General features: G+C 49.6%; 2 protein-coding genes across 2 annotated transcripts; both read right to left on the bottom strand.

Annotated features, from left to right (window-relative positions):
- LOC125586261 (receptor like protein 23-like) lies at positions 1–14,888 on the bottom strand. The gene is made up of 2 exons (XM_048756152.1): positions 12,970–14,888; positions 1–1,273 (listed from the first exon to the last, which is right to left on the bottom strand). The coding sequence occupies exons 1-2, from the start codon at positions 14,566–14,568 to the stop codon at positions 221–223; spliced, it is 2,652 nt and encodes an 883-aa protein (XP_048612109.1). The 5' UTR covers positions 14,569–14,888; the 3' UTR covers positions 1–220.
- On the bottom strand, positions 7,986–10,840 carry LOC106422511 (meiosis-specific protein ASY2-like). Its single transcript, XM_048756153.1, has 3 exons — positions 10,715–10,840; positions 9,733–10,628; positions 7,986–9,644 (listed from the first exon to the last, which is right to left on the bottom strand). Exons 2-3 carry the CDS (start codon positions 10,525–10,527, stop codon positions 8,607–8,609), a joined length of 1,833 nt encoding a protein of 610 aa, XP_048612110.1. The 5' UTR covers positions 10,528–10,628; positions 10,715–10,840; the 3' UTR covers positions 7,986–8,606.
- Positions 14,889–14,928: the final 40 nt, after the last annotated feature.

Raw genomic sequence — 14,928 nt, 5'->3', positions numbered from 1 at the left:
TGTTTGAAGAAGAATTAAAAATGAAAAAAAAAAAAGAGTTAAAATGTAGACATACAAAGTGTTACTCTCTTCTCTCTACAAACACAAAGACAAACGTGAGAGAGTAAAGAGAGTGTGTGTGGTTGTGTGATGATATACACAAGTAGAAACAGAGAGAGTGAGTGAGAACAAAAACTGAGTGAAAAGAAAGAGGCCAAGCCAAAAAGAGAGAATGACAACATCAAGTGAGAAAACCAAAATAATACAAACGGCTTAACTTGGCGAGCCACTTTGCCTTGTATGAAGCAATCACTTGACCTAATGCCAATCCAAACAACAATCCAGGAGCATATCCTATAGCCACTGCTTTCCAGCTCAACACTTCTCCTTCTTCTTCTTGATTCACATCTTGTAACGGCGGCACACTAGTGCTGGCACAACTTTCCTGGAGAGGAAGTCCACAAAGACCTGCATTCCCTTCGAAGGAGGATTTAGATTGTCCAGTAATTTGTGTTCCTTGTGGTATTTCACCAGTGAGTTGGTTATGCGACATATTTAGATACGCCAAAAACGTGAGGGCTTTGAGTTCATTAGGAATAGTCCCAGAGAGCTGGTTTCTTGACAAGTCTAGTGACGCTAGCTGCGTAAGATTTCCCAAAGACAGAGGAATATGACCTGTAAATGCATTGTTCGATAAGTTGAGCGCGATCAATGCCTTCAAGAGACCAATAGATTCAGGAATCTCTCCTTCAAGTTTGTTCCCCGAAAAATCAACGGTGGCGTAGGAACTAAGGACCTTGGCTTGCTCCATAACTAGACCTTTATATCTCAAATCTATAACGTCTTGGTAAGTATAGTAACCATTTATGGAAACTGAATTATCCTCTTTGTATCCCATATATATACTCCCATCTTCATTCATTTGAAGTGATGATGCTTTCCAGTTCACAAAGTAGTTTGCTGGCAAGCTTCCGCTGAAGTTGTTATCCGATACTTCAAATATGTGCAGCTGAGGAAATGCAAGAGGACCTTGATCAGGAGGAGAGAGCGGACCATAGAACTTGTTTGAACGGAGGATGAGGACTTGCAAGTTTGGTAAAGTCTTGAGCCAGAAAGGAAATGCGTCTTCGATTTTGTTGTTCTCAACGTTTAGAAACTTTAGAGAGGAGCAATTTAGAAGAGACCTTGAAAGCTTTCCAGTTAGTTGATTGTAGCCAACGTCAAGTGTCCGAAGCAAGGCACCGGTATGGAACATGTATGGGAGACTTCCTTCTAAACTGTTCTTTCGGAGAACCTGTAGGAGATGGATCTAACCATCCCTCAAGGCCCAAGGAATAGGAGGCCTGGCCCGGACCAATGAAAGCGACGGCTCGGATAGCCGGCTTAGAAGGTCAGTCTCTCGGCTCACTTCTAGAGTACCTCGAGTCGACCGTCGTCGACTAGGAGGCATCCGGCTCGGCGATCGCTCGGATTAATACGGGCCCTTCGGCCCAATGAGGAAGGCCCACGAAGACGACCTAAATTAGGTCAAGAACGACACATCAGAGGATTATATAAGGAGAAGGAAGAGGAACGAGAGAGGGATCCGAAATCATCTGACTAACACTTGGCGGCTAGATTAGGGTTTTCACCTTTGCTCATCTTGCCGATATCTGTATCTCTCCGGTAACTCATCGAGTTGCCGGCTTCTCTTCTGTCGCTTTCTCTTTACTTCTCTTGTAACCGACTGAAAGTCTCTCCGACCATAATAAAACGTCTTTGTTAAACCCACATCTTTTTATCACCGTTTTCCGATCAAACAGTTGGCGCCCACCGTGGGGCCTTTAGCAAAGTAACGTTAGTACCATGGTTGTCAGCAACGACAGTTCTTCGTCAGGCGAGGAGCGCGAAGCTCTCGAGGTGATGCCGGCTCCCGAGGTAACACCCACGCCTACACCAGCGACTCCGCTCCCCCCTCCGGCGTCTATGGAAACCATCTTGGCACGCCTCGCTCTGCAAGAGGCGGCGCAGAAGGCGGCGGTCGACCAAATCACAGCGATAGCAAAAATACTCGCCCCTATCGCTGCAAACGCCGAAGCTTCAACGGCGCAGTACCGTCGACACCTGTTCGCCACTGAACGGACCACCAACGTCGCTCCCGCGCGGAATAACAACGACCAGAGCGCCGGTATCGATAACCAGAGCGCCGGCAACAATATCAATGCCGACACCGCAAGCGAGCTGGCCGCGTTGAAACAGTCGGTCCTCGACATCAACTCCAAGATCCACCAGGTGACGACCTCGGCGCCCCAAATCGAGCACGTACTCGCGGAGTCCCTCCGTACGCCCTTCACGCAGAGGGTCACCGCCGTACGACTCCAGAAGATGGAAAAACTTCGCCTCCCGACTTTCAAGGGTCTCTCTGACCCTTCTACTCATGTCACGTCCTTCAACATAGCGATGCGGCGCGCAAATCTGACCGACGAAGACAAAGACGCCGGCTTTTGCCAACTTTTCGTCGAAACCCTAGAAGGACCGGCCCTTACTTGGTTCACAGGCCTCAGAGAAAACTCCGTCGATTGTTTCCACGATCTCTCGACGGCCTTCCTGAAAAATTACATCATGTTCACCAACCAAGAAACGACCGTGTCAGATTTGTGGAACCTCACTCATACCAGCGGCCAAAGTCTCCGCGACTTCATGGAGAAGTTCAAGGCTATCGTCTCGAAAGTTGATATTCCTGACCATATCGCTGTCGAGTCTCTGATGAATACTCTGCACGTCGACTCCACGTTCCGTCAGGATCTTTACCGATACCCGACGAAATCTGTTTCCGATGCCATCGCTCGCTCGAACAACTTCATCCGCATGGAAGAAGACACAAGAGCAAAATTCGCAAAAGAAGCAGCAGCGAAACAACGACCTGCCCGAACAAACGACACCCACCCTGAGCCCCGCCAGCACTCCTCCGGTGGGAACACCACTCAGAAACGAGGCTACGTTAGTTCGGTGGGCGACGAGGAATCACCAAAAACAGCAGCTGTCACGCGAGAGAAAGCCTGGAATCACTGGGACCGAGACTCCGCCTCGAAACAGTCGAAGTCGTCCGAGCCAACGAGTTCAAACTCCGAAGAGCCAAAGAAATGGTGCCTCTACCACAAAAGGGATTCCCACGATACAAAAGAATGCAAAGTCCTCATCGGCCAATTCTTCGACGGGATCACTAACGGAACGATTCAAATGCCCACTTCTCCAACAACACCAAAAAACACCAAGAGCTGGAGTAAAAACAAGGAGAAGAAGGCACAGAGGTCTCAACCAAACGCGGCACCGAGCGAGGAAAGAGCGAGCCCTGAGCGCACTCCTGTCAACAATGTTGGCCCCGCCAACGACTCGTCAGAAGACGAACATCCGCGTCGCCGGCGGCGAGTGGACGTCATACTCTCTCATCCTTGCGACTCCTCTGACGACGACTCCTCGGCAGTACAGCCAGATCTACGCGAGAAACTGAACAGCAAAGTCGAGAAGTCTCTTACTACCACGACAACAGATAAAGACCTGCGTACCCTGTTGAAGCGAAAGAGCGCTACAAACGAACACGTAGGAAGCGCCGACCTCCGCACAACCATCTCAAAATCCAGCACCAGGAGAATAGGTCAAGACGGCGACCTTCGCGACCAGCTCAACTCAAAGGCCGATGACCTGCGAATCCAACTAAACCGTTCGAAGAAGTCCGATCTGCGACGACGTCTCGAGTCAAAAAAGAAAAAGCCCGCGGAAGCTCCTCAGTTCGAGAACACAACCGACGATTTAAGGAAGCAACTCGAATCATTGCGAGCTACCCGCACGCCAAACATTAGCGTCATAATGGGAGGATCGCCTCCTTGCGGCGACTCAGTTCGAGCCGTCAAAGACTATAAGCGACAAGCCACCACTTCCAAGAAGTGGCCACTTCCAGTCGAGAATGATCACCAGATCACTTTTTCGGCACTAGATACCAAGGGTATCCACATGCCGCACAACGACCCCCTCCTCGTCGATCTCGACATCGGAGAGTGCCTAGTCGCGAAAGTACTTATCGATACAGGCAGCTCGGTCGATCTCATCTTCCGCGACACACTCGATAAAATGGGAGTCGATTTAAGAGATATGAAGCCTTCCTCTCGCACGCTCACTGGCTTCAACGGAGCCTCAGAGCAGATGATCGGAACAATTCGTCTCCCAGTATACGCAGGTGGCATAACCCGCACCGTCAAGTTCTCCGTCATCCGAGCCAAAGCACCATACAATGCCATCCTCGGAACACCATGGTTGCATTCCATGAAAGCCGTTCCCTCGACGTACCATCAATGCGTCAAGTTTCCCGGCAAAGACGGAAAAACACAGACGATACGGGGAGATCAACAAGCCGCGAGAGAACTGCTGATTGCAACTGTAAAGATGCAGCAACAGGCTTCCCTCGTCAACTCCGTCAGCAAACCACTCCACAAGATATACCCCCAGAAAGAGGAAGTTCGAGAAGTCGCAATTGATGAATCCGACCCAACGAAAATCATCCGAGTGGGCGTATACCTGTCCGACGACTTGTGTTCAAGGATCATCTCTTTCATCAAAGACAACGCTTCAACGTTCGCCTGGAAGACCTCCGACATGAAAGGGATCGACCCCGCAGTTACATCCCATGAACTGCACGTCGACCCCACGTTCAAACCCATCCGACAGAAGCGACGGAAACTCGGTCCAGAAAGATCTAAAGCAGTGAACGACGAAGTCGACAGGCTCCTCGACGCAGGTTTTATTACCGAAGTCCGATACCCCGAGTGGTTAGCCAACCCGGTCGTCGTCAAGAAGAAGAACGGCAAATGGCGCATATGCGTCGATTTCACGGACCTCAACAAGGCGTGCCCAAAGGATAGTTACCCACTCCCTCACATCGATCGTCTGGTCGAGTCAACCGCTGGCAACGAACTCCTAACCTTCATGGACGCTTTCTCAGGCTACAACCAGATCCTGATGCATCCCGACGATCGCGAGAAGACGGCATTCATCACCGACAGAGGGACCTATTGCTACAAGGTGATGCCTTTCGGGCTAAAGAACGCCGGCGCGACCTACCAGCGACTCGTTAATCGAATGTTCGCTGACCAGCTGGGCAATACCATGGAAGTGTATATCGACGATATGCTAGTCAAATCACTCAAGGCCGACGACCACCTCAATCACTTGCGCGACTGCTTCAAGATCTTGAACGACTATGGGATGAAACTCAACCCGGCCAAATGTACCTTCGGTGTCACTTCCGGAGAATTCCTCGGCTACATCGTCACTCAGCGAGGAATAGAAGCCAACCCCAAGCAGATCTCAGCGATTCTCGACCTTCCAAGCCCGAAAAACAGCCGCGAAGTGCAGCGACTAACAGGACGCATTGCAGCTCTAAACAGGTTCATCTCGCGATCGACCGACAAGTGTCTTCCCTTCTACGAGCTACTAAGGGGAAACAAGAGGTTCCTCTGGGATGAAAAATGCGAGGAGGCGTTCAATCAACTCAAGCATTATCTCACGACCCCACCCGTTCTATCGAAGCCAGAAGCCGGCGACACACTATCTCTCTACATCGCCGTCACCGCCTCTGCCGTCAGTAGCGTATTGATTCGAGAAGATAGGGGAGAGCAGAAACCAATCTTTTACACAAGTAAAAGAATGACGGAGCCCGAGACGAGGTATCCAACACTCGAAAAAATGGCCCTGGCCGTCGTCACCTCGGCAAGAAAACTGCGACCCTACTTCCAGTCGCACACGATCGAAGTACTGTCAAACCAACCACTCAGGACGGTTATGCAAAATACCAACCAATCGGGACGGTTGACCAAATGGGCGATGGAGCTAAGCGAACATGACATCGTTTATAAAAATCGCATAGCAGCAAAGTCGCAAGTCCTTGCCGACTTCTTGATCGAGTTAACGCCAGAGCTGGAACAAGACCTCATCCTACCAAGCGTAAACTGGATCCTCCACGTCGACGGTTCATCCACGAGTAAAGGATCAGGAGCAGGAGTGCAATTGCAATCACCAACAGGAGAGCTAATCCGGCAGTCGTTCAGCTTCGGCTTCGCGGCATCAAACAACGAAGCTGAGTACGAATCCCTCATCGCGGGGCTTCGTCTCGCCAAGGCGGTGAAAGCAAAGCGAGTCAGCGCTTACTGCGACTCTCAACTCGTCGTAAGCCAGTACCTCGGTGAATACGACGTCCGCAACGACAGGATGGACGCGTACCTCAAACTCGTCCAAGACCTCACGCGAGACTTCGAGTTCTTCGAACTCACGAAGGTTCCTCGCGGAGAAAATGTTTGTGCCGACGCCCTTGCCGCTCTGGGAAGCAAGTTACACGACCAGGTCAAAAGGACAATCCCGATCCATAAAATCGAGGAACCGAGCATCGATACGAAGGCAGAACAGGCCGCGATTATAGCAGCGATCAACGACGCGATGGATATTGACGAAGTGGAATCCCCCTCGCCAGATGATCACTCAACGGATTGGCGCAAGGAACTCATCGATTACCTCGCGGAGGGTTTACTGCCCGTCGAAAAATGGGATGCCCGGCGGCTGAAAAGACGCAGCACACACTACGTCGTCCTAGACGGGGAACTACACCGATGGACTGCATCAAAGGTACTACTCAAATGTATCGCCGGCGACGAGACGAGACTCGTCATGGCCGAGACACACGAAGGAGCAGCAGGCAACCACTCGGGCGGGCGAGCTCTCGCACTAAAAGTGAAAAACCTCGGATTCTACTGGCCAACCATGAATGCCGATTGCGAGACATACGCGCGCAAGTGCGATAAGTGCCAGCGTCACGCCAAAACCATACACAGCCCAACGGAGTTTCTCCACACCTTGACTGCTCCATATCCATTTATGAGATGGGGAATGGACATCATTGGTCCAATGCCGGCATCTCGACAAAAGAAGTTCATCCTGGTCCTCACTGATTACTTCACCAAATGGGTTGAAGCCGAAGCCTATGCCAGCATAACCGACAAGGAGGTACAACACTTCGTCTGGAAGAACATAATCTGCCGACACGGGCTCCCATACGAGATAATCACGGACAACGGTTCGCAATTCATCTCGCATCACTTCAAGGGCTTCTGCGACAGATGGCGCATACGACTCAACATGTCGACACCGAGAAACCCGCAAAGTAATGGTCAAGCCGAATCGACGAACAAGACCATCATCGACGGTCTGAAGAAACGACTTGACTTAAAGAAAGGATGCTGGGCAGACGAACTAGATGGTGTCCTGTGGTCCCATAGAACCACTCCTCGCGGAGCGACGAAAACTACGCCGTTCTCAATGGCCTACGGCATCGAGGCGATGGCTCCCGCGGAAGTGAACGTGACGAGTCTACGCCGGTCGCGGATGCCACAGAACACTGAACTCAACCGAGACATGCTCCTAGATGCACTCGACGATATCGAGGAAAAGCGCGACCAAGCACTACTCCGCATCCAGAATTACCAGCATCAGATCGAGAGCTATTACAACAAAAAGGTCAAGTCGCGTCCTCTCGAAATGGGCAACCTCGTCTTAAGAAAGGTCTTCGAAAACACTAAGGAGTGGAAGGCTGGCAAGCTCGGAGCCAACTGGGAAGGACCATACAAGATAGTCGAAGTCATCAAGCCAGGAGTATACCGCCTCGAGACTTCGACAGGCGAAGCAGTACCGAGAGCCTGGAACTCCAAACATCTCCGCCTTTTCCACCCTTAGCCTGGGAACACCAACCCGAGTGAATGCGCCACAAAGGCCACTTTCACTCGCACATACTAGTCGAGTAAAAGCACCATAAAGGCGGCTTTTACTCCAAAAAAAAAAAAAAAAAAAAAAAAAAAAAAAAAAAAAAAAAAAAAAAAAAAACGAGTGAATGCGCCACAAAGGCCACTTTCACTCGCAATCTAAGAACTACGAATGGCTTGATTCCCGCAAAGGGATACGTAGGCAGCCCAAAGAAAAAGGGTCCAGCCGAAATAAAAAAAAAATATAAAAACCCTCCCCGAGGAATCGATCTCCGAAGCAGACGATCACTTAAGCGATGCCTACTCGAACACGCCCCGGCTCCTCGAACAAACGTATCGGCACTCGCATCCCACGATTGAATACGTCCTGATCAGACACGTATTCACGGGAATCGACCGCGTTGCGACCTAAACCAACACGGCCGAGACAATGACTCCGATTCATCCTATAATTTAACTAAGTAAGGTCTGGCCAACCAAACGCTTGAAAATTACATCGGGATCGACGCGGAACCGTCAAAGTCGAAAACTCTAAATTAACGATTTAAGCTTAAAAATGGCAAACGGTCGCGACTCAAAGAGGTCAACCGAGACAAAGTCATAACAAGTTTAAAATTATAATGATTCGACATCTCGAACAATATTTACACCGAACGAGCAGAGTCACTTCAAATCTTGAGAAATCACGATTTCGATAGACAAATCTAAAGTAAATCAGTCTAAATCACCAAAAGAGTTCGAGATAGCGAGAAAACAGCAAAACAAAAGCCTCGAGGGCAAAGGTTCAAAATAAAAACAACAACAAAAGTCCTCCGGGACTCAAAAGAAAACAACACACAAAAGACGTTAACCCTCTCGATCGCTCTCACGGTCATTGAGGGCAGAAAGTTCTGAAGCCCTAACACTCGACTCGCGAGCAACCGGAGAGACGTGCATCTCATCTGATCTCGGGACCTCTTCAAGCATCCCCACATTCTCTCCTTCATTGCCTCGACGGGATCCTTCAGCCGAAGTGTCCGAAAGTACGAGCAAAGGAGCATTATCTTCAGCAACAAGGTTCCCTCGGTTAGGCGTCTCTCCCTCAAACGCAGTCGAAGGACCCTCGACGTGGGAGGGGGGGTCTGCGTGCTGTTCTTCAGTCGGATGCGTAAGAGGAGTGTGAAGAGTCAGCGCAGTCTCAGGGTCGATTAAGCCAGCGTTAGACCCATATGGATCAAGACTCGCCAAGATTCGAGCATCCACGAACTGAGAGTCCAACACAAGAGGAGAGAGTATGAGATCTTCCGCAGGTATCTCGCCCACTTTGAGTTTCTCGGCCTCTTGTTCGTATTTCCTCTCCTGCTCTGCGAATATCTCGATAACAGATTGCGAGATGTCGCTCCCAACCCTCCTTAAGGATTCAAGACATTTCCTGGTCCCAAAGGCTTGGCTATGGAGTAACCTAGCTTTATCATAGGCATCCCGCTGTTCTTCTCGGGAACGGATCCTCGCAAAGCGACGGTTAGCTTTCGCAGCCATCTCGGCCTCGACTCTCCCCCTTTCCTTCGTGACCTCTAGGATTCTGGAATCCCTAAGACGCTTCATCTCTCTTTCATGAGAGGCAGCGAGCGAAGCCTTCTCACCTTCGAGCTCCGCATTCTTCTGCTCTAACTCATGGATGACTCCACGAGAGGCCGCCAAATCGGCTTTGAGCTCATCCCTTCGAGCAATTGCGCGAGTGACCATCCCGTTAAGTCTCTCGACGTTGGCCTTCGATGCACTTAGCTGACGAGCAGAAGCCTCTTCTTTCTCCGCATGCTCCCTCTTGGCCTGCTCGAGCTCGTTCAAAGCCCCCTTCAGCGCAGTATCATATTTGTCGACCACGATGTTCATTGCGCTATCCCCCTACGAGATGCGAAGCAACGAAAACCGTAAAGAAATGGCACTAGAGGAACAAGGGAAGAAAAAGACAAAAGGAAGTCAAATTACTCACCAACAGCTTGGCCCTTGCAGCCTCCTCGTACTCGCCCCCGAAGACGAGATCCTCCACAGCGGGCAAAGGTTTCGCCCTTCCTCTAAACTGACGAAGGAGCTCCCCGCATTTTTCCGGAACATACGCCAGCGGAGCCGGCCCCTCGTAGTGAAAGTCAACTCTGTCGGGAAAGCTGACTCCGGGCACCCTCCTCAAAATGGCGTCACCGCGAGAAGAGGTACCAGTCTGGACGGCCCCGATATTGGGACGGGCTGGAATCTCTGCGTGAGGAGACATCGGAGCAGGAAGTTGCTCCTCGCCATCAGCTTCATCGCCGCGCCCTCTTATCAGAAGTGGCGACCCCTCAGATTCCTCTGCGAGGTTGTCTGAGCCCGCATCTTCAAGAGAAGTCTCAGACTCTTGTCCGTCGACGGCTTCTTCCTCGTCGCCTTCTTCTCCAAGGGCCCTATCTGCGGGAACCTCTTCCTCGGGACGAAGTTCTTCTTCCTGGACGTTCTCCCCCTCAGTTTCGGTCGGTCCCTCGAGATTCCCTGATCCCTCGACAGCAGACTTCTTCTCTGTCCTCTTTCTCTTCTTCTTCGTTTGGAGTTCACCTGAAGGAGGAACGCCGCTCGTTCCCTCGGCACTCCTTTCGGTTCCCGAGCCACCCCTCTTCCTTTTTTTACCCTTCCCTGCGTCGCGGGTATTAGAAGGGGGAATCGCGTCAGCGCGAGGAACCGCTACTGACGATCCTCCCCCACCGATCAACCCCAGCTGGGCAGACAGTATCGCACTCAAATCAGGAAGAGTTCCCATCCTCTTTGCCTCGGAAATTTGTTTTTGGATGTCCTTCGGGAAGATATCTAGTCGTTTGGTACGAATAGGAAGAACGACCGGAAGATCAGATCTCCACTCTCCTAAAAACAGAAGGCAGAGAGGTCAGGGCGCAACGAGTGAAAATCGCGACTAAAAGAATATAACTCAGAGCCGCGAGAGAACGTACTTCGCGCGATTCGATCTTTAAGCTCACGGATCTTCTTAACGGTGATCTCCGACCAACGATAGGTTCGAAGCAGAGATACGGCACGAACACTCTTCAAAAAATCTTCGGGATAGATCGGGGAGGTAGGATGGCCAACTGCATACAAAGCGAAAAAGGAGACACGATTAGAATCAATAAGTCGCTTACGGTTTGCGACAGAATATTCTACCGCAAGAACGGTTCCAAAGAACTCGACAATCGTTTTGTGGAGGTTCCTCGAAGGCCGAGCTGTCAGATCTGAGGAAGAAGTAAGAACGCTGCCAGTTCTGCGTCTTGTTCGGATGACCGGCGCACACGTTGCAGTTCGGTCGCATCTTCACCGAGTAGGTGCCGTCTTTCATGTCAGTTATCGAGGTCATCTCTTCAAACGACCTAACGCTCATCGGCATGTCGATCTGCTCCGCCAAAATCGACAAAGTAACTGCTAATCGCAGCGAGCCATTCAGGAGTTGACTGATCGCGATATCTCGGCGCCTAGCGTATGCTGTGATCAGTCGAGGAATGGGAAACCAACATCGAGTATCTCCCTGAAAATAGGATTCATACACCGTCTGATACCCGATCGGAGGAGACCAGGGCCTCTGCTCTTCCGTAGGAACGAGGAAGGTCACGCCTACAGCGCCCGCAGCCCGAAGAACCCTCTTCACGCTCCCCAGGGTAGATTTTGTCTTCTCTACGCCTTCCCAATCTTGACCGGCCAAGAAAGCAGGACGCAATAAATCGGGATGGAGTTGAGGAAGCTCTTCAAAAATCCCTTCGGGGTAAAAGGTAGTCGGAAGCAACTCGGCCTCAGAATCATCGCCTTCCGAGAGGCCGCCTCCCGCGGGGGGAGTACTCGGGGTGACCGAGTCAACAGGCATCGCTCCGCTTTGCCCGTCCCTCGAACATTCCATCGCGTCTCTCGCAACGACGCTTTCGCTCCCTTCTCTCGCGAGCCTTGCAGCATCCGCGACCAGAAGTCTCTGGGAACGAGATAGATTAACCGTATCCATCATCGCCGCGCGATGAATCACCTCCGGATCGTCGACACGATCCCCGTCGGGATTCCTTGTCGGACTCAGCGTCGCGGCGACTCCCTTCCCCTTCTGCTGCCTCGATAACCTCGGACCCGACGACATCGCGGAACGGAACAGTGAAGAGCGCTTTGAACAAATCTAACAAACGCTTAGAGATATAAGGTAAGGAGAGAGAAAGTACCTTTGATCGCGGAGAAAACTTGAAGAAATAAGGGGGGGATCTGCGTATTTATAAGGAAGAGAGAGGGGGGAAACTCGAGGCGTCATCATTAAGCCTAAACGGGCCTAAATGGGCCTCGAAATTCTCCCTAAAAACCCAGCCGACTCTCGCGGCGTTTCGACTTCTCGATGCATTTATGAAGAAAGAAAAAGGGAAAAATTCGAGGTATCATTATTAAGCCTAAACGGGCCTAAATGGGCCTCGAAACTCTCCCTAAGATCCCGATGGCTTCCGCGACTTTCCGGCTCTTCGTCTTAATTAATCGACGGCTATCCTAAAAACGGTTAAATCGACAATTAGCCAAGACGACTCAACGACTCCGAGAGAAGGCATTACCACAGCCTTTTCTGCGACTCATCGACCCCTCGCTTTAACCTCCCGACAGGACTCCCACTCCTTTGAACCCCCATGTTCTAGAATCCATCATGAGCTAAACGACCTTCGCTCACTGATGGACCGGGGGGACTTACTGTAGGAGATGGATCTAACCATCCCTCAAGGCCCAAGGAATAGGAGGCCTGGCCCGGACCAATGAAAGCGACGGCTCGGATAGCCGGCTTAGAAGGTCAGTCTCTCGGCTCACTTCTAGAGTACCTCGAGTCGACCGTCGTCGACTAGGAGGCATCCGGCTCGGCGATCGCTCGGATTAATACGGGCCCTTCGGCCCAATGAGGAAGGCCCACGAAGACGACCTAAATTAGGTCAAGAACGACACATCAGAGGATTATATAAGGAGAAGGAAGAGGAACGAGAGAGGGATCCGAAATCATCTGACTAACACTTGGCGGCTAGATTAGGGTTTTCACCTTTGCTCATCTTGCCGATATCTGTATCTCTCCGGTAACTCATCGAGTTGCCGGCTTCTCTTCTGTCGCTTTCTCTTTACTTCTCTTGTAACCGACTGAAAGTCTCTCCGACCATAATAAAACGTCTTTGTTAAACCCACATCTTTTTATCACCGTTTTCCGATCAAACAGAACCAATAACGTCAAGTTACTAAAACAGCTAGGAACTGAACCGGTGAACTTGTTGTCGGATAGATCAAGAACCATGAGAGAGTTGCGGCTGCACAGTGAAAGAGGTATGTTCCCTTTGAAACCATTACCCCAAGCAGAGAAGGATACAATAGAGAGTGGCAGATCAGGAAGTGCTCCTTTGAAACTGTTTGTAGCCAATATTAATATTTGCACAGATGAATTTATCAAAACTTCAGCTGAACCATTGAAAGAATTGTTTGATAAATCCACTGAACTGAGGCGAGGAAGTTCCCAAAACCATGCAGGGACTTTTCCCTTGATTCCATTGTTTGACAAGTCAATATGCTGCAAGTCTTGAAGGGTCTTTAAGATGTTTGGGAACTCAGTGATGTTGCAGCGCGACAAGAGCATGAATCCAATGCTCAATGGGATGCTTGCATCTGAAGTAAAACTGGCTGGTGAAATGTTATTATTGGACAGATCAAGGGAGAACAAAGACTTGAGAGAGGATAAGAAGGTTAAGTCAATTGGGGAGCTTGTGTTTAGAGAAGAAAGGTCGAGACGAATGAGGTTGGTGAGTTTTGAGATGGGCTCTAGGATTTTTCCTTCAAAATGGTTGTCCCCAAGGAACATGACCTGGAGCCTAGATGAATTAGATGAGTTAGGAACTTCAAAAGATCCTGCGAGATTGTTTCCGCGTAGATCAAGATATTCCAAGGAAGGCATAGTGAGGAGAGAAGAAGGAATGGTTCCAGTGAAGTGATTATAAGCAAGTTCTAGATCATAGAGGTTTGTTAGGTTTTGAACAAGTGGTAAATTACCAGTGAGCTCATTACTGTCAAGGAACAAACGTGTTAACCAAGTTAGGTTACTAATTGTGGGAGGAACTTGGCCAAAGAAGCCATTATTGGAAAGAGACAACACTTCTAGATTTTTTAGATTTCTAAATTGGGAAGGAATTGGAGAAATGAAGTTGTTGAAAGCAAGGTTGAGTGTAATGAGTTGGTGCAACTCAAAGAGGCTACTATTGGGATTCAAAGTTCCTGAGAAATGATTATTGGAAAGATCTAAATAGGAGAGCATACTTAGAGTCCTCAAAAATGGGAAACTACCAGTAAGCTCATTATGGGAAAGGCCTAAATAGGAAAGCTGGCTTAGGTTACTAAATGAGGAAGGGACTTCACCTATGAAACCATTAGAGGAAAGAGACAAAACCTCTAACTTCTTGAGATTGCCAAAGTCGGAAAGGAGTGGAGAGGACGTGAAGTTGTTGCCAGAGAGATCAAGGTAACGAAGTTGATGCAGCGTGAAGAGGCTACTGTTAGGCTTCAAAGTTCCACTGAGACAGGACCTGAGCTGTAGCTTGGTGACAGCACCCGTGGAGTTATCGCACCAGACTCCATTAGAGTTGTAACTATGGTTGCAACCACGAGTATCAAACTCGTTCTTCAACAGCTTAAAGGCTTGACTCTGGCGGGTACGACAAGCAACAAGACCAGGGACGAGATCATCTATACGCAAAAAGCTTGAAGGGGAGACACAACAGAGTAAGAGTAGCGAGAGAAAATGAAAACGCACGAGTGATTCCGACATGGTTGTCATGAAATCATTTTAAGAAGAATGATAAAAATATGGTTGGCATTTAGAACACAAGTTGATCCAGAAGAAATTAAAGCCATGTGAGTTCTTTATGTTGGGGCCAATCCAATAATGGAAAGTTGTCTGTTCACACGTAATCACATCACTTTGACAAGTTCAAAGGACGGTAGCTTTGACTTATGGTTTTTGTATAGATTGTCAAATTTCAAAGTTAGTGACGGGACAAAGTGATGACCTTATGGTGTAGCTAATTTATTGGCAAGCTGAAAAATATGCTCAAGTGTCCAAGCTCAAAGGAACAAGTGGCATGGACTTTGAATTTGTTTGTGGATTGTCAATTTTCAAAGAGAGCAACGTGTGATC

This window comes from Brassica napus, chromosome C4 (genome assembly GCF_020379485.1).
Source record: "Brassica napus cultivar Da-Ae chromosome C4, Da-Ae, whole genome shotgun sequence".
In the NCBI taxonomy this organism is placed as follows: Eukaryota; Viridiplantae; Streptophyta; class Magnoliopsida; order Brassicales; family Brassicaceae; genus Brassica; species Brassica napus.
Note: the sequence above shows the minus strand (reverse complement) of the source record. Positions and strands in the feature narration are given on the sequence as shown.

What these genes read in the sequence shown, in the direction of transcription:
- LOC125586261 (XM_048756152.1), bottom strand. Translation starts at nt 14,568, where the DNA reads ATGACAACCATGTCGGAATCACTCGTGCGTTTTCATTTTCTCTCGCTA. An exon ending in TTAGTAACTTGACGTTATTG is followed by an intron (nt 1,274 to 12,969) that starts GTTCTGTTTGAT and finishes CATCTCCTACAG; the next exon opens with GTTCTCCGAAAGAACAGTTT.
- LOC106422511 (XM_048756153.1), bottom strand. Translation starts at nt 10,527, where the DNA reads ATGGGAACTCTTCCTGATTTGAGTGCGATACTGTCTGCCCAGCTGGGG. An exon ending in CTGCAAGGGCCAAGCTGTTG is followed by an intron (nt 9,645 to 9,732) that starts GTGAGTAATTTG and finishes CGCATCTCGTAG; the next exon opens with GGGGATAGCGCAATGAACAT.